This window comes from Equus przewalskii, chromosome 2, assembly GCF_037783145.1.
Source record: "Equus przewalskii isolate Varuska chromosome 2, EquPr2, whole genome shotgun sequence".
Classification (NCBI taxonomy): Eukaryota; Metazoa; Chordata; class Mammalia; order Perissodactyla; family Equidae; genus Equus; species Equus przewalskii.
The window spans coordinates 341,297-360,958 of record NC_091832.1 but is presented as its reverse complement, the minus strand read 5'-3'; the positions used below and the strand labels follow the sequence as shown (position 1 = coordinate 360,958).

The window sequence follows — 19,662 nt, the reverse complement described above, 5'->3', positions numbered from 1 at the left end:
TTGAATTTGTTTCCTTGTCCCTAAAACAGAATTAACGTGTACTTTTTTACTTTCCTCCTACCCCTCTTCTCTCTTTCCACATGGCTAATCCCCACGTGGTCATTTTATTTTTTAATTTTTTCCTGTTGTTCTTGCCTTACAAAACCCCAGTCCAGGATGAATCCAGCTTTCTGCCTTACTTATGCCTGCCTAAAGGCCGCTGAACACTATAAAAAACACTGCAACCGTAAGGCAGGCTTCTATCATTATATATTAATTGTCCCTAGACAGCTTCCATTACCCCCTAGTTTCTAGCTGGGTTTGGCCAGTGGGAGGCAGCAGCAGGAGCCTGGAAGATAGAAGGAAAGTGTTTGTCCCCCGTTCTCTCCTTGCTGAGTTGTTACAGTTTCCCGGTCCACCTACCATGTATCTACCATAGACACAATTCCTGCCTGTGGTCCTCTCCCCACAACCTTCTCTCTGGGTGATGGGAACCACGGCCTCCTCTTGCTCCTGAGTGCTGCTTTCCAAATCCTTTTGCCAGCTCGTCTCTCTCCTCTACCCAATATTACATGTTGGTCTTCCACAGGATTCTTGTCCATCTCATCCACCTCTCAGGATTCATTTACTATTTGCCAGCAGTTCTGCAGCTATCCACATATCATCTCCACTGAAAGGGCTCACAGGCATCTCAATTTAAACATGCCCAAATCTGAGCTCATCATCCCCACCTTTGCCTGCAAAACTGGCACCAGCCCGGTACATGGCGCTGTCTGTAAATGACTCCCCATCTCCTTAATCACTCCTGCCAAAACCTCAGAGATATTCTGAGCCCACCCTCTCTTTTTCCTCTACCTCTGTCTCTCACAGTCTCTTTCTGAACCACATCTCATGTCTCTTGAATTCTTCCATCTTGCTTTAATTCCGCACTCACCACCCTAGTCCAAGTGGCCATGATGTCTCACCTGGACTGCTCTAGGGGCCTCTTTAATGGTTTCTTTGCCTCCACCTTCACCCTTCCCTGATACGCATCAGCCAAACTTGAACAGAATCACTCCTGCTTAAAACTCTGCAATGGCTTCCCCTTGATTTTGGCTTAATGTCAAAAACCCTTAACCCGATTTACATGGCCATCCAAAACCTGACTCCTGCCTTCATCTGTAGCTTCATCTCTTATCACTCTTTCCCTTCCTTCTATCTACTCCCACCATCTGGGACTTCTTTCAGTCCTTTGAATGTGCCATATTATCTTGAGTTCAAATATGCATTTCCTTGAGCCTGGAACCCTCTTCATCAACTTTCTTTACCTGGCCAACTCGTTTTGAAACTTCAGGTAGTTTCCTAAGCCCCTAGACTAGTCTCGTCTCCCTTGGACCCCCTCCTACAGCACCTGTGTTTCTTCACTGGACTCTAAGCTCTGTGAGGTCAGGGATCAGAGCTGTCTAGCTCACTGATGCACCCATAGGGCCCAGCGCAATGCCTGGCACACAATAGGTACTCAAAAACTATTTGTTAAACAATAAAACTAACATTATCTGGCTCAAACTTCCCATTTTGAAGAAGAGGAAGCTGGGATCCAAAGCAAGGAAGCAACTTATTCAAAATTACAGAGCACAGACCTAAGATTCATCCAGGACCATAGCCTCCTGATTTCCAGATCAGTTCTCTTCCCAGTACGTCATCTGCTTGTCTGTAACTTAGTAACCAGAGGAGAGCAGACTGAATTCCCTATGTCTTGGGAAAGCCCGAGCAAGCTCGTATTCATAAACACAGCTGACATAGTTGTTGTTTTCTTTGTTTGTTTGATGTAAAAGGCCTGGAAGTCCAACCCAAAAATAAACTCAGTGTTTCTAGACCCAGAAGCTCCTACACTTCTACTCCCTACAGCCCTCATTCTGCCCGTTGTTCATCTTCCGTCCCTTCATCAACCAGAGGCATCAGCTGGTATTCAGTGTTGAATGGTTCCTTCATTCCACGCTCTTTATCACGCCCCTGCCCGGGCAGCATGTCTCATGTAGCATAAGATTAGGAAGCGCTGTCTTTAAACAGTAGCACTCAAGAAAACATAAGATCCTATGTAGTGCTGGGGTGGAGATGGATATAATAATTGTAAGAGTAAAAATAACTCAAACATTTTTCAGCTATTACTTTGTGCTAGGCACTAATTCAAATGGTTTGCGTGCATTTTCTCTTTTATCTTAATAACTCTATGAGAAATTATGTCCATTATTTCTGTTTTACAGATGAGTAAATTGAGGCATGAAGAAGTTAGCAAATTGCCCAAGCCATTCGGTTAGAAGAGCCAAGGTTCTAACCTAGGCAGTCCGGAATCCATGATCTTAACTGTATGACATCTGACAATGAAGGATGTGTTGAACTAACAGGAAATACCAAAAAGTACAACTGAGGGGGATCCCAAAGTGACTTTGTACAGATGTCCCACCCCTCCTTCATTCATTAATTCATCTATTCATTCATTCTTTCATTCTCTCAACGTGTATTTCTTTGTTTATTTTTTAAGATTGGCACCTGAGCTAAAAACTGTTGCCATTCTTCTTTTTTTCTTCTTCTTCTTCTTCTCCCCTCCAAAGTCCCCCAGTATACAGTTGTATATTCTAGTTATAGGCCCTTCTGGTTGTGCTATGTGGGACGCCACCTCAGCATGGCCTGACGAGCAGTGCCACGTCCGCGCCCAGGATCCCAACTGGTGAAAGCCCGGGCCGCGGATGCGGAGCACTCAACTTTAACCACTTGGCCATGGGATCAGCCCCCTCCGGATGTATTTATTGAAGAGTCACATTGTATTGATTACTGGGAACACTGATGAAAATTAATGGCCTCTAGCCTCTTAGATCTCACAGTCTAGTTGGGGAGACATATAAGTAAACAGACATTTATCCTACTTTGTGCTAAGGGCTAAGATAAGAGAAAGCATGGGGCTTTGGGAACAAAGAAAAGATTATAAACCAGGTTAAAGAAGAGCACAGTGATTTATCCCAGACTTGCATTCCGCAGCATTCCCTCTTTCCGTCTGACTCTGCTCCCTCCCTACCCTATGGGCTTCCCAGTTTCCTTCCAGCCCTTCTCTTGCTTTGGTCCTTTGGTGCCCTGACTCCTGGCTTCAGATTCAGCCTTTCTGCTTCTCTTTTCCCTCCTGAATTTGGTTTCAAATGAATTCTGGCATAACCAGAGGGACTTCTGTACTGTAAACTAGTTGAAGGCCATCCCCAAAGGCTAGACGAGGGTGTCCAGTCCCACCTCTGATATGGCTCTGGCCTAGGAAAGTTGGAGATCCCAAACAGGGAGCTTTAAAGGGTTTGAAGGCATGGGTGGATGGGTAGATACCCTGTATCTTAGATAATTTTGATATTTACTGGCCTAAACATGGAGAAATTGACCCTAGTGACACCCAGCATTTCTTACAGCTCAATCATTGTGCACTCCGTTAATGCCATCACATTTTGATTCTTTGCTGCCAATTATGGTACCTGATCTGTTGGGCAAAGAATCTTCCCAGTATGGGATTAACTTTGAAGCAGGCAGCGTGAATTTTAAAGATGTTCAGACCCTGAGAGCCTCCAAGATGCTGTGCTTTCTCAGGTTGCAATCTCCTATTGGCCTGCTCCATCCTAAACAAAGTTTCTCCCTTACAGCTATAAATGAAGCATATCCTGGCTAAAGGGTTTCTGTGAATTAGGGTTACCAGTTGAATTTGGCAACTCAGAGAGTCTCAGTGGTGATTCTCGTTGGTCAATATTTTTGATGTAATAGATGGTGGACTCTACCCTAGCTGTCCAAGAAATTAGAGCCAGAAGGAGTATAAGGATTGAAAGAAAAGGATGAAATTGAGATTCTGGAAGTTACCATGAGGTGGAGGAGGACATTTGTAGGAATGATGGGGAAAATGGAAGAATTGGACTAATGGGCAATTGAAGGAAGCAAATGGCTGTTAGAATATTGGAATATACACAAGTATGGCAGCCTCAGTGGACAAGTTTCAGGGCATGGCACTGGCTGTGAGTACTGAAGTGAAATGGAGATGGAAGTTTCTGGAGTTGGAAACATTTTGAAACCGTGAGACTCGGCATTGGATGGGTCTTGTAAACAGGTGCTGAGGTCTTCTGTGATCCTGACAAACCTCCAGGTGGATAGGGAGGATACGATCTAGGCCTCAGCCTCGTTTAACACAGAGATGTGAGCTAGAGGCCAGCGGTGACAGCAGTGAGATGCGTGGGGGACAGGTGTGATTGTGTCTCTACTGTCAGGTGGTATGAGCTTCAGAGGAGCAGGGTGTCTGCCTGCAGACGGAGGAATAGTTGTCTGGAGATGATAGTGAGGAGAGCCGCGAGCTCACTGACACTCAGCATCTTCCCCAGCCCAGCGCCCCCACCCACCTGAAACATACACCTGAGTGTTTGCAGAGAAACTCGTACCTTTTAATAAAGTTTCTGGGAAAATAAGCCTTGTTTCAGTTGATGGGTAGACTGTAGTAGTAATAATAATAATAACTATACTTTTAAGCATCTAGTCCACACAACAGGCCGATAAAATAGGTATTAAAATTTCCATTTTTACAATGAGGAAATGGAGACCCCAAGTGTTAAACGGCACGGCTGGTTTTTGAATGCTGGTCTATGGATCACCAAAGCCTTTGTTCCACAGCGCACGGTTGAGAGGACAGGCTCCAAGGCTGTACTTTCCTCACCTTTCAGGTGGGCATATAAAGTGAGTAAAGTGTTTGATGCAGTGCTGGGCCATAGAAAGTACTCAGTAAATGTCAGCTTCCATGACTATTATTTTTATTTCTGTTGCAGCTTACGGTAGTACTTTATGCCTTCTCAGCCAGAAATATCAGCAGGACCCTTTCTTTTCCAGTCAACAATAGGTTATTAGATGAGTGATGGTTTGCAGGTTTGAAGTTGCTCTATAATCCGTCTAATGCCAATGATTTAATCAATCGTTCTCGTGGAATGAAACCTTCATAAAAACAATGGGGTTTGGAGAGCTTTGGGTGGGGCGCCCCCCAGAGGACATGGACGCTCCCCACCCCCCACACCTCCCAGACCTTGCCTTGTGCATCTCTTCCATTTATCTGTCCTAGAATTGTATCCTTTAGAATAAACCAGTAATAGTAAGTAAATGGTTTTCCTGAGTTCTGCGAGCCCTTCTAGCAGACTATCAAATCTGAGGTGGGAGGGCTGGCCATGGGAATCTCCAGTTTATAGCTGGTTGGTCATAAGTGCTGGATGCCAGGGACTTGTGACTGCCATCTGAGTGAGGGGCCCTCTCCCTTGGGAGCCTGAGCCCTTAGACCTACGGAGTCTGAGGCTAACTCTGGGTAGTTAGTGTCAGAATTGAATTGTGGGACACCTGGTTGGTGTCCATAATTAGAAAAGTAGTTGGTGTGAGGAAAAAACTCACACATTTGATGTCAGAAGTATTGTGAGTAAAAACAGCCCAGAGAGACAAAATCTAATTTACATCATTCACTGCTTCGTCCGACAAATATTTACATCTGCCGGCCCTGCAGGCACGGTCCTCAGTGCAGAGAGTGGATCAGGTAGAGCCTGGCGCGTGCAGCTCGCCTACTGGTGGGATAAGAAACGTGGAAGCTTCGCGGAGCATTTACCGTGTGCTGGCACCGTTCTAAGGGCTTTCCCTGAAATACCTCACATGATCCTCACAACGGTCCTACTAGAAGCATGGTATTATACCCCCAATTTTAGAAGAGGAAACAGGCATGCAGAAGTTAAGTAATTTGTCCATGGTGATGCAGTGAGTAAGTGATAACTCCTGACTGCACACCCTGGCAATCTGTTCTCATCAGACACTGTGATTTTAATCCCCACACTATCTTTTCTCTCTTTCTGAAAACTCATCCTGACTGACCCTGACTGCTCTTTAAGGTACCAAAGTGGAAGTTAGGGGACCAGTTACGAGAGGGCAATCAGAGAGCAGGACATTGGAATTGTCAACAACGCTATGAATAGATATTATTGTTCCCACTTTATAGATGGGAAAACTGAGGTTCACACATCTGGTCAGTAGCAGAGCCCGGAGACTATCCCCAGCCTATTCGTCTCTAAAATCTAGTATCTTTCCACTAATATCTCCATTTCCTACAGAATTAGAGAGCTCCACACCCCACCCCTCCTTTGTGATGAAGAGACTAGTTTAAGGTGTATTTTAGAGTCATGTAATCAACATAATCAACACCTTAAACAAGATATATGTATGTGTACATGTGTATACGTAGGTAGGTAGATAGATAGATACAGTAGAATTAAAATTATAAATGAGGTGCCAGCCTTCCTATCATGATTAATGATGAGGACTCCTCCCACTCTTGCCTTTCTCGCATCCCTTCCTGCTTCTAAATTGACATTGTTGTCTCCAAAGCATGGTGGTGACACAGAACGCCAGGTGTAGGTCAAAAGATGACTGTATCAAAAAGAAAAACAAAGCAAGATGAATAAAAGAATAACTAGCCATTTCTTAACACTGGCTGGAGGAAAATCACATTGCTGTACTTTCTGTTTTTCTGTGGAGGAGTCATGTGCCTCAGCCCACACATTAGCGTGTGAACTTGTTGTTCCAGTAAATGAGTCAGTTCCTCAAGACAGCAGATTCTTGTGTTTCAGAGCTATGTGTCAGCATCTCTGAAAAAGGTACAGTGGACTGATTGGTGTGTCTCACACACTTTCACACACACTCACTCATTCTCACCTAACGAGATCACACAGCGGATCAGCAGCAGAAGTGGGTTTGAACTCAAGCCCAGGGGACTCAGGGATCAGGGTTTTTGCATTACGGGGAGGACAGGAGCACAGGATCTGAGTGTAGGGCTAAGCAACGGCATGGAGTCAGAACTGGGCTTGAATTCTGGCTTTACTGCATATCAGGTTATGACCTTGGGCAAATTACTTACGCCTTCCCTCTTCACTTCCTTGACTCATAAAGTGGGGTAGATGATAATGTGTATCAAAAAGTTGTTTTGAGGATTGGGGCTGGCCCCGTGGCCGAGTGGTTAAGTTCGCGCGCTCCACTGCAGGCAGCCCAGTGTTTCATTGGTTCGGATCCTGGGCGCGGACACAGCACTGCTCGTCAAACCACACTGAGGCGGCATCCCACATACCACAACTAGAAGGACCCACAACGAAGAATATACAACTATGTACTGAGGGGCTTTGAGGAGAAAAAGGAAAAAAGTAAAATCTTTTAAAAAAAAAAGTTGTTTTGAGGATTAAAAAGGTCGTTTATTAAAGCCGTTAGCACAGTGTGTGGCACAGAGTAAACACCTGAGAAATGTTGACTTAAACCAGTAACGTAACAATGGCGATGGAAATTGACTGCCTAGTCAATAGACGCCACATTTTTTGGATCATGTACCCCATCAGTTAAAAAAAACTCAGTTTACATCCTCAATATATGGAAACTTATTTATGAAAAAGCATAGATATGCTCCTTGTAGGCTGTACACTATAAAACAGGTGAAATATAGCTGAAATAAAATATTTCAAATATTTGCCTATCATGATGTCTTCATATTAACATTGTGCAATACCTAAAGATACACTATACAGCTATGACCAGGTGAGTTTTTAATGATTTTTTAAATGATTTTTGATGATTTCTAAGTGATTTTGTATGTGCTTGTGTATCCATATCTCAAACACTATTCTTGATGATTTTGATTTTTTTTCCCAATTCTTATCTTTTCTGACTAGGTCTTCATTGTCCCTTCTGATATGAAGTGCCGGCACCAAGTAAAAGTGTCACCATTTTCTTGTTTACTTGAATCTGAATTATCATGATTACCTTTAATCCATTCACTGAAACTTTTTCAGCCATTTGCCCATTTTGTGAGGGTTAGTTTAAATAAAACTAGACAATACCTGTAAATAACGCACTAACCTGGGGATAAAGTAACAGCGTGTGCAAACCCCTGGACACCAGATCCATAGCTGGGAGCTGCAGGCTGCCGTCAGTCGGTGCCGCGGAGCCTCCGTGGTTCTCTTAGGAGCCCTCGCCCATCCTACATGGCTCATGACTATCTGATGTGGGCACCAGCTGATGGACCTGGTGACAGTCTTCATATTAAATGCTGGTAAAGCTGAATTAATTTCTTTAAACTAAAAATCATCTGAATGGCACCTCCCGTATTTCCATCCGGAATCCTGGTAGGTCATCTTGAACACTCTCTGGAGGGTGCGTGCCATTTTAGAAACGCGGCTTCGAGGGCCTCACATGGCCTCTGTTGTGGAAGACATCATCGGCCTTCCCTTCAGCAACTCGGCAGACCTCAGCCAAGCACCTCTAGGTGCTAGGCCTGTGCCAGGCGGGAGACCTGCAGTGGCCTGGTTCCTGCCTTCCGGGAGCTCACAGCGTGGCTCCCACCATGCCGGGTTCTGGTTATTCGTCCTTGTGGATCACGCTCCTGGACACTGCCAAGCTTGCAGTGCCCTTTGGTGATTAGGTCTAGACTAGCCGATAGCCTTCCCAAAATCTTAAGGCCATTGTTCCCCTTGCCCTGGGTAGGGGAGAAGGTACCAGATCCCCCGCTCCCCAAAGTGACAACTGTAGTGTGTCTGCCTCTCATGGAATCCCTGTCTCCCCCAAGGGTGCTGGAGAGCCTCTTCTCTTCCTTAACCTAATTTCCCTGGATAACTCACCCCAGTGTAGCCTAAAGCCCTTTGGTAGCTCCAAAGCCAGGCCATAATACATGAGAACTGGGTGTTTCCCGTGCCCACACAGGCCTGGTGAGTGCCAATGCTACTCCCAGAGGAGTGGGGAGCAGTGTGCGGACGGGTGTCTCGGCCTTGACCTGGCGGGAAGGGTCAACCCCATGAATGTGGTCTTTCACGGCCGTGGTACAGGGCCTCTATTTGTTCCTCCAGAAAACCTTGGCTTGCTTTCAGAAGTGATGATCAAATGTGAACTTTCATGGTTTATTTATAGCTCTGCCTTATAGACAGAAAGAAAAGAAGTGATTAAAATGCAATTTTACAAAATATTTTGTTTTTAAAAAGCTTTCATTGTGTGGGCAAAAAGGAGAGAGAAAAGTCACTGTATTCATTGTGCTGTCTAGACTCTCAAACCAGGAGGGTAGCGTGCCACAAACTAAGATTATCCGGCTCCTGCCTGCTGACAGAAAGCATAAAGTTTGAGGCCAACTTCAAATAAATCCTTTTGAACAGAAATATATTGTTTGGAGTGACTATATTTAGCATGTGTCAGCATTTCCATAATAAATTCATATTGTTATGCTGTGGTAATTTCCAGGGTTCATGAGGTTTCAGTTTTGTGTTAATTATTTGGAGAGATTGGAAAAGTCAGCAGTGCTATTTCTGATGACAGCACTGACTCTCTGGGCGCTCTCCGTGTTGTGTTGAATACCCATAGTGAGCCCTGCCTCCCAGGAGAGAGGAGAGTGAACACAAGTTTTTGTGACTGCCTGTGTAAGCAGGACTTTTTTTTAGAATGCAGTATGTTTTTATTTTCCTTACAACTATCAAATCAATATATGCCACTGTAGAAAATTTAGAAAGCACAAAAAACAAGTGAACAAGAGAAAAAATTATCTCCCATGCTCCTGAACCTGTTAACATTTTAGTATATTTTCTTCCAGTGTTTATCATGCATATGTAACTCATGTTTAGGACAAACACAGTGCTTGAGGTGAATTGAGAAACAACTGTACTTTTTACTCCAACTATCCCTCCACGTTTGTGCAATGGAGCCAGTTTTTCTCTGCTCTGTTTAAAGTTTCTGGTAATTCCATTACTTTCTTAGATAAGTATAAAGTCGCTTCGATAGTACAAGTTTTATGGTCGCTTTAAGTTGTAAGACATAGCCAAAATTCAGAAATTAGAATATTAGGGAACATATAATAATCCTCACTTAAATTTTCGTCTAAAGATTAGACATCTCCCAACTCTTCCAGTTGGGTCTGCTGCAAATGAGAAGAGGTGGCTGTGGTCAGATTCTTCTTTCTTCCTCATTTACTTCCTCTCCAGCATATTGGCTTTTTTCTTATTCTTCAGAGGTAGTTGGAGGGTATAAGGTCAAGGGTGTAGGAAAGTTCTTGTCTGATCATCACTGTCATAAATAGGCTTTACGCTCTCTTAGCCTAATAGGTGTTTATAGCTAGGCTCCATCATAGATTTTTCTGAGGACCCTATGCTTCTGAAAACATCTCACTTACAATAGCTTGCCTTGTTAGTGCCCCTCTATTGTAGATTGCTTACTCTTCTCTTAATTCCTTAGAAATGCAGTAGGTCCTCTCAAGCTTCTTTATGCTCACTCCCTCAGCCTCATTAGATGGCCATATTAAACAGGATCTAAGACAACCCATGTAGTTCTCTCACATGTGGGCCACATAGGGTCCATGGGAAACAGTCACGCCTTTTGGAGTCTGACAGACTCTGGCAGTGCTGGCTGATCCTAGTGCAACAGCTCCTTCACTTCCACAGTGAAGCCGCCAGCCAGCGCTTCTCTTCCAGACAGGAGTCACACTCAATCCACCGTGTCCTACAACCTCAGGACACACGTCGAGCTCCCTGTTGGTCTCAGTGAAGCCTTGCTCTCTTGACCTGTGATGGGGGAGGCAGCTCTCACCCTCCCCTGAAGGGAAGCCTGACGTGCAGTAAACCAACAGCTGTCTCCTAAAAAGCCATCTTTCCCTGACCTTCCATGTGGATGAAAGATTTAATCATTGATTAGTGGGTGCTCAACCACCCTTCTTACAAATTCTTCAGGGTGGTCTGTTTCCAGCTCACTTTGGTATATTACATCTGTCATCTTTAGATCTCAGCCCAAACTTCCATTTTAGCATTCTGTTATGTGTGTGATCCTTAAGTTCATTCATCCCGTAGACGTTCCCTGAGTGTGTAAAATGTACCAGATGCTGAGTTTGGCAGTGTAAATAATTATAACAGTTCCTGCTTTAGGGAGCTCATAGTCTGGTTGAGGAGGCTGATGGGCTAACAAAAATTGCAGTGCCGTGTCATAAATGCCATGAGAGAGGGAAGCTTGAGTTGCTTTGGGAGCAAATCTATCCACCCAGGTGGGAGGCAGGCCCCGGGAATGAGTTAGAATAAATCTTTGCAGTGGAGTCAATAGTTGAGCTAAGTTTTAACGTTCAAGTCTGTGCTTTTTGAGAAACAAAATAACCTTTATTAAACCTTTGAGATATCTATTGCTGGTGTTCGTTTCTCAAAAATTTATTTTAAAAACAAACAAAGGTGATGTGAAGAAAGGAAGAAAGAAGTCCCTGCTGCCTGCTGTTTGTCCACACCTCTGTTAACAGTGGGAAGGGTGTGACATTTGTTGACCACCTTCTATAATGCATGTTTTCTGGATCCCGCCCTGGAAGGCCATCCTGGAATGTCGTCTCAAGTCTGAGGCCTGAGCTCCACCAAGAGGAGGTTCCTGGAGGGCATTCTGAAGAATCTGAGGAGGCAGAGTCCTCTCTAGAAGCACAGCAGAGCAGGACTCTGACGGAAGAAGCAAGAACAAAATGGAAGAATGAGCGGCAAAGTTAGTGAAGGGCGTTGCTGAGGCCCTCTCAGCAAGAGGCGGGGCTGACTTTAAGGGAGTGAGAACTTAGTGTAAGGAGGAAAATGTTCCGACACGTGTTGGGGTGAGCAGAATTCTTAAAATATCCTTATTAAGTGGAAAGGCAGCGACCTCACTCAGATGTCTGACTGTTTGCCCCTTCACAAAATGGCCCCAGACTGCCCTTTTTTGATTCTTGTCTTTTAACCGTGGTTTCTTTTTCAGTAGTTTTTCGTAATTTTTAAATCTCCTCCTCACGTAAGGCTGCCATTTCTTCCTTGCTGCCAGTGTGCTTGCTGTTCGCAGCATCTCTAATCTCGCATCCGCACTTTTAAATCCAGCGAGGGATAGGAAGTCAGATCACCAGTTCAGAATGTCCATGCCATCCTTGGGGAAGAGTTGGCAGAGCGTCCGGGCGGGAGTGGAAATATGTGTAAGTGATTAGAGATGAAAAAGTATCAAGTTTCCTAACCCTTGAATAACTATTGAAAAGAAGTTTACCTGCTTCTAGCACAGTGTTTATCACACTCTAGTTTGATCAGAGGCAACGTCTCTTCTATTCTATGGTGACCTTCCTGATGGAAGGACCCACGCTGCCTTCATCTCTGTATCCCGTATATATTGAGTACTGTGCGTGGCACATAGAGGGGACTCGGTATATTTTATGAATATTCTAGGTGCTGAGATTGAGTACTAAATAGACAAAGCCCCTGGCCTCGTGTTACTTATGTTCTGGTTAGGGCAAGAAGTGGAGAGGGCAGATAAGGAACACGTAAATCAGTAAATACATGGCATGCCGGAAGGGAATTAGTGGTAAATTATATCAATATAGATACATCTATCTCACAGTAAGGTGGCAGGGTTGGGCAGGGGGTACTTGGAAATGTTTTGAGGACACTCAGGGGCTCTTACATTCTGTGTGGTAGTCAATAGTCAGGTTTTTACAGGTTTCTGTCTCCTGCTAATATGTGAGTTTCTCCAGGACAAAGAGTGTTTCTTATGTAAATCTGATCCAAGCACAGTTTCTGGTACGTAGTAATTAATAAGTAATTCCTAAGGAATAGAAAGTTGTACATATGTGACCCTGGAATGACTACATCCTTAACAATAAGAGAACACTAGCTGTCCCTAAGACAGGGCCTATTCTGAGGAACTTTGTCATGCTGTGGCTTGCAATCTCCCTAGTCAAGTCTGTTAGACACCAAAGTTTGGGTTCACTCCATTCCCATGGTCTTACCAACACTGGGAGACTGCCCAAGGAGACCTAACCCTTCTGCTCATAGAGTGGAACCGACACAACCTACTGTTGATCTTGATGCTTTGCACACCAGGCCACATCCGCCCAGATGCTGGGACCTGCCCTGCCCAAGTGCCCCTTGTATAGACAAGAGTGCCCTGAAGCCACATTCCAGAGCTCAAGTCGTTTAGACTCAGCCCAGGGATCTCACATCTGTGCTCACAGTTTCAGAGACTGCTGGGGAATGAGCTGAAGGTGAAATGAAGAGGTCTGAAATGTGTTATCCTAAGGTACATGCGCAGAGCAGGTTCCGTTCAGTTACCGCCTTCTTGAGTTACGTAGACAGTGTGCTCAGCGGCTGATTATGTTGCCGCCTTAAACCCTTGTGTCCAGGCAATGAGGAGGGAAAATTCTTCCCTCCCACCACTCCCTGCAGGCGACCACAAAAGTGCTTGGCCTTCTGGGTTGTTTATGCCCTGGAGGCCTCGATACACAACCGTTTATTAAGCTCAGGCGGTGTGGTCATAGACATAACTGTTAATGTTCATTGGGTTTGATTGCTATTACCAGAGAAAATAAGTTGGAAAAAAATGGACTAACTGAATATCTTAAGGGGAAATGAATTCTGATTAGAATGTCCTTTCCTGTGGCGAGCCTCACTTTGGTTTTTCACTTTCCAACTCAGCTCCCTGTGTTCTCTTTTCCACTTTACAGGAGGCAATGGCGAAAATGAGCAAAGTTGGGAAAGTTGTGTTTCCCAGACTGGAGGACAAAAGGTGGGTTTATATCTTTTACATGCAGAATTCTAAGGAGTGAGGACATGCAGACACAGGCAATGATAGAGCTGGAATAAACCTCGGAGGGCAGGGAATCCAGTCCTTTCCTTTAATAGTTGTTAATACTCAGCCCCGGAGAGAGTCACTCTCAGGCCCCTAAGATCACAGAGCTGGTTCTCTTTCCCTGGGCCTTGAGCAGCGAATCTGGTCTTCTCTGTTCTAAAATGGGAATCTCTTACAGCTTCCGTCAAAGGACACAGTTCTTTCACCCTTTGCGTCGCTCAGCATTGAGGGCTACAGCGTGACTTTAATTGGTGTTTTAACCCCAATTCACAGAACGCTAATTTATTGAGCTCTTGCTGTATTGAAGGCATTATGCTCATTAGCCTGTAGGCAGGATTTAGGGGGGAATGAGACACAATCTTGTTTATGCACCTGGGTCATTTCGGAACAAAGGGATAAGTTCTACAACTGAAGTACTACCCGGTGACAGAGTAGCCCACGGAAGAGAGGAATGTGACCCTGTCGGGTGAGGCGGAGCTTTGGAGAAGAGGTTAAGTCCAGATTGACTTTAAATGCTGAAAAGACGTTGTCAGACAGGCCAAGACAGGGTCGGACATTCTCCATAGAGGGAATAGCATATGCGACGTTATAAAGGAGGGAACAGCATGGTACGTTCAGGTGGCTACACACAGATGTAATTCTGCATTACGAAGAGTGAGGTGGGAGTGGCAGGAAGTAAGGGAGCAGAGGGGTCATTTTGCAGGGAGCTCTGAGGCCATGCTAAAGACCTCAGACCCCTCACAGGACTGACAGGCAAAGCTGCTGACCCCACCAAACACGGTCGTATTTAACAGGTTGGAAATGCTGCGGAAAAAGCAATCCCATTTCTTTCCATTTTGTTAAAGAAAGTCTTCCACTGCTGCCCTCTGAATACAAACCCCTCTCTAAACCAGAGGAGCAGGCCCTCGCCTGGGAGCTGGCTCAGGACACTGAGAGATGGGAGCCCCACTGCCCTGGAGCCATAGCTGCACTCTGCTTTTGTTTAAATTAGAAGCAGATTACTCTCCTCCGTCTCTTCACTGACCCTCCCAAGACTTTTCAGAGAAGTCTGTTTTTAAGTTCTTTCAGTAAATCCCATGTGTTCCTTTTGAAAAGAATTCTTGCCTTCTTGCTGTCGGCTGGCAGCCCTCCTCTGTGGGGCAGACACGCGTGGTGCTCTAGCACCGCCTGCAGGCGGCCTGAAGATTCACAAGTAGAAAGAGCACCAGTTTGCCCAGCTACTCTCGCCTCTCCTCGTTGCCTCCCCTCACGTGGTTATCTGCATGAGGCATTTCCTTAAGTCTGTGCTGCACAGAAGCACCTGAGTGAGTGTGGGGAGACTTTAGAAGAGGGAGGGTTCAGTTGATTTTAAAAGTTAGGATCACAGAGAGCACGATCTAGTGACTGGTTCAGTACCCTTTTTAGAAAGATCCCAAATCTCATCCTTATGCCCAGACCAAATTTATTTGTGAACTTAGAGTAGTCACATAAAGGTGCCCTGGAAAATGTTGTGCTTCCAAAGGCACTATCAACAGAGTAAAAGGCAACCCGCAGATGGGAGAAAATATTTGCCCATCATATATCTGATAAAGGATTAATATGCAGAATAGGTAGAGAACTCCTAAAACTCAACAACGACAACAACAACAACAGCACCACAACCCAAATCTAATACGGGCAAAGCACTGGAATAGACATTTCCCCAAAGAAGATATACAGATGGCCAATAAGCACATGAAAAGATGCCCCACGTCACTAATCGTGAGGGAAATACAGATCAAAACTACAATGAGATACCACCTCACACCCATTAGGATGGCTACTATCAAAAAACAGGAAATAGTGAGTGTTGCCAAGGAGGTGGACAAACTGGATCCCTTGCACACTTTCGGTGGAAATGTAAAATGGTGCAGCTACCATGGAAAATAGTATTGTGGTTCCTCAAAAGTTATAAATAGAATTACTATATGATCCAGAAATTCCACTTTTGGGTGTATACCCAAAAGAACTGAAATCAGGATCTCAAAGAGATATTTATTATACCCATGTTCATGGCAGCATTATTCACAGTAGCTAAAACACAGAAGCAATCCAAGTGTCCATTGATGGATGAATGGATATACAAAAAGTGGTATATACATAAAATAGAATATTATTCAGCCTTGTGAAGGAAGAAAAAACATGCTACCACATGGATGGAACTTGAGGACATTGTGCTAAGTGAAAAAAGCTAGTCACAAAACAACAAATACTATATGATTCCCCTTATGTGAGGTCTCTAGAGGAGTCAAATTCACAGAGACAGAAATTGTAATCGTGGTTGCCAAGGGTTGCAGGGAGGGGAGCACAGGGAGTTAGTGTTTAATGGGGACAGACTTTCAGTTTTGCAAGATGGGAAGAGCTCTGTGACGGAAGGTGGTGATGGTTGTACAATATTGTGAATATACTTAATGCCGCTGAACTATACACTTAAAACCGGTAAATCTCATGTTATGTGTATTTTACCACAAAAAAAAAATTGGAAAATAAAAAGCACAGGGAAAAAAGTGACTTGGATCTCAGCTTCCTGTGTGTAAAAAAGGAAAAATATAGTCTATCCGTCTCTTGGCATTCCAGGATAACAGAGGGATATGAGAACACATCAGTTCTCACTTGTAGGCAGGTGACAGCTCACAGAGATTTCACGTTCATTTCTTGTCTGGAATGCAGTCGCTCTGTGATGTAGGTACTGTTACCATCCCTCTTACAGCAGTGAAACTTGGGCTTGAACCATCTAAAGAAGTTGCCCAGAGTCAGCCAGGCTTCTCTGCCTGCGCAGCTGATGCCCCTCCCACTGGACAAAGGATCTGGCCAGTGAACAAAGGAACACAAGCTTGTTGGTGTTGAAACTGGAAATCTCCAAGTAGACGAGGAGGGCGCTGGCCTGCACTCCCTTCTGGCAGTCTTGAGATTCCAGAGTCAGGAAATCCATGTCTTGTAGTGAAAAAATGGCTTAACGTTCAATTGTCAGAGAGTATCAGACAAAGAGAAAATTGCACAGATCCCCAAAATCGCATTGTGTGATTGTGATTAATAAATTTGGAAGCTCAGAGAACAAGTTTTAGTAGAACCTACATATAGCAAGATTGATGATAATGTTGGAATATTAATTTTTTAAAAAGTGGTAACCATAACTACCACCGATATTACTTACCATGACCCAGGCACTGCTCTAAGTGCTTTTCATGTATTACCTCATTTAATTCACATAACAGGTCTATTGAGATAGAATCTATAATTATTCCCACTTACAGATGGGGAAATTAAGGCACAAATAGATTAAGTAACATATCCATGATCACACAACTAGTAGTGGGTCAAGCTGAGATTCAAATCCAGGCATCAGAAAGAGTCCCCCTTTTTTTTTTTTAGGAAGATTTGCCCTGAGCTGACATCCACCGCCAATCCTCCTCTTTTTGCTGAGGAAGAGTGGCCCTGAACTAACATCTGTGCCCGTCTTCCTCAAGAGTCCACCTCTTAACCCTGTGTTTGGCCCCATTATAGCTCTTGAGTTACCAGGATACTTAACATAGAAATTCAGGAGGAGTAGGAGACTCCTATTAATCTGTTTAGCTCTGCGTGGTACAAGTAGAAGGCCCTGTGTGTATCCAGGGTTACTCTTACAATCTCTCTCCCCCAATTCACGAGCTTGCACCAAAATTCCCTCATGAGGACTTCTTTTCAGAGCACCCCAGAATCTACGAGACATGCAAAACTGGCTTCATCAACCCCTCACCCGTGTCAGCTCTCCCAACCAGAAGGAGTAAGGACAAAGTTGCAAGTCTTCAAGTATAATTTGGCTCAGCTGCTATTATCCCTTTCAGGATTGGGCTGCTCTGCCGTCTGACTCATGGCCAACACCAGTTCTAACAGGTCTCACCTCAAGAGCCAGCCGGAGAGAACAGGGAGGGCAAGGTCCACTGGGGGATGCTCGGAAGGCAGGGCACAGCGACAGGAAAGACATGAGTCATGTAACCATGGAGTTTCCCTCCCAGAGAAAGCAGTCTGTGAAGGAAACACAGTGTGGAATCCACAAATGTTCAGTCCCATCCCTGGTCAGGCTTCGGTTGTAAACCAGTCATCAAACCTGGGACTTGTCATATATGAAATGTGTATTGAAGCTGGGGTGTGAGAGTTCCGGTGGTAAGCCTGGGCCTTTCAGGACGTTACAGTGGAGGCTTGGAAGTCAGACAGACCTGAGTTTGAATTCCAGCTCTGCCAATTTTGGGCTATAGTATTTTAGATATGTCTCTCTGAACAAATGCCTTTACCTCTGAAATGGAGACGTAGGTTAAAGTTAGGTGTGAAACACACTGATCCATTGCTCAGGGTGCTGCAAGCGTTCAAAAATGGGAGGTGTCTGCAAAACCGCAATAACAAATCTATTCCTGTTCTTAATGTAAGGGGAGCAGCATAACAGCTTTGTCTTGAGATCGTTCAACGTGCTCATTTTTCTCCCACAGATACTATGACAAGAAATATAAAGTGTTCCTGAAGCTGGTTGAACACCAGAAGGAGTATGCAGCGATCATGAAAGGGGACTAGACAGAGCCGACGCCGGAAGGTTCTGTGTCATTGTATTAGGGACCTCTGTCATCTCATCTTATATCCAAGACCCTTTGGGTATCATTTCATCATTTCTGTACTGTCTTTTAATAAAGAAAACGGAGACATGTGCAACCAGAACTAGAGTCTTCCGTTTCATGATGGCACCATTGTGTGCTTGCAGTTTCCTCGGGCACCTCACGGGGACAGAAGGCCGCTAGGGTCAGAGGCCCTCCTGAGGGACTAGACCTTGGGGATCGTTCAGTCCAGGGGAAGCTTGTACGTGTGAATTAATCCAGTGTCAGCCGTTAAATGAAAGACTGACATGGCTTTAGGTGGGACGTCTAATGTTTATTCTATAAGTGGCTAAAAGCTTGTTATTAACTTTTTATTTGGAACTAATTTCAAACTTGCAAAAAAGTTGCAAGAATAGGAATAATACAAGGAACACCCACGTACCTAACTTGTGCCTCATAACATTTACCCATTTGCTTTACCATTTGTATGTTCTCTCCACACACACATATATGTACGTATGCATGTGTGTATATATGTATGTACGTATATAGACACACATGAATTTTTATGAGTCATTTGAGAGTAAATTTCAGTACACAAATTTTATACAGCACTTTCATTTAATCTGCCATTCACACACCAATTTTCTCAGTAACTCAATTATGTGCTTTGTGGCATTTTTTCCCTCCTGTGCAAGATCTAGTCTAGAATCAGATATTTCATTTAGTTGCGGAATCGTCATCTTGCGATCATCATATTAAAGATGGGTACAGGCAGGAATCATCAATGGATCCAGGAGAGAATTTTGATGAGTAACAGGATGTATGCGTGGTTTTAAAATTGTCTCCTCACAGCTCATTAGTTACGTAAGGATAAAGAATGTTAACAAGGGGGAAATAGGACAATATCTTGACTGGGTGATCAAAATTAACTTCACATGGGCAGAAGGACATCCTGTGCCTCCCCATGTGGTAGCTGAGAAGGACATGGCACCATTCTGCCTGGGACCACATAGCCTGAATCTAATCCTAAGGAAACATCAGACAAACCCAAACTGGGCTGCATTCTATTTTTTTTTTAATGGAGTACATTCTTCAAAAATGTCTATGTCATAAAGAAAAAGAAAGACTATGCAAAGTTTCCAGGTTAAAGGAAACTAAAGAAACATGAAGGCTAAAAGCTTTCAGTGTAGTTTGAAAAATATCTATGGTTGCTATCGCAACACACACATAAGCACACACAGATTTACACATATGTACACGCACACACACACAACATTTCAGACCCAAGAATAACTGCTGATGTTGAGTCTAGAGCTGTCATGGCTCAGATGAGTCTGATAGAGGACATACGGGACTTGTGCAATACAAGTCAGCAGGTAGAAGAGAAAAAGCCAATAAGACTCAGTCAACAAACATCTTTCTTTTTGAAAGATTGGCCCTGAGCTATTATCTGTTGACAATCTTTTTT

At 44.2% G+C, this 19,662-nt stretch overlaps 1 protein-coding gene across 36 annotated transcripts in view; it reads left to right on the top strand.

The window, feature by feature from the left end:
* Positions 1–18,315, top strand: part of FGGY (FGGY carbohydrate kinase domain containing) — a 377,677-nt gene extending 359,362 nt beyond the window's left edge. For all 36 annotated transcript variants that reach the window (XM_070591700.1, XM_070591756.1, XM_070591722.1 and 33 more), the window contains 2 exons: positions 13,487–13,548; positions 18,093–18,315. In XM_070591700.1, coding sequence (XP_070447801.1) covers positions 13,487–13,548; positions 18,093–18,174 — 144 coding nt within the window. In that variant the 3' untranslated portion in view covers positions 18,175–18,315. The remainder of the gene's footprint in view (positions 1–13,486; positions 13,549–18,092) is intronic.
* Positions 18,316–19,662: the final 1,347 nt, after the last annotated feature.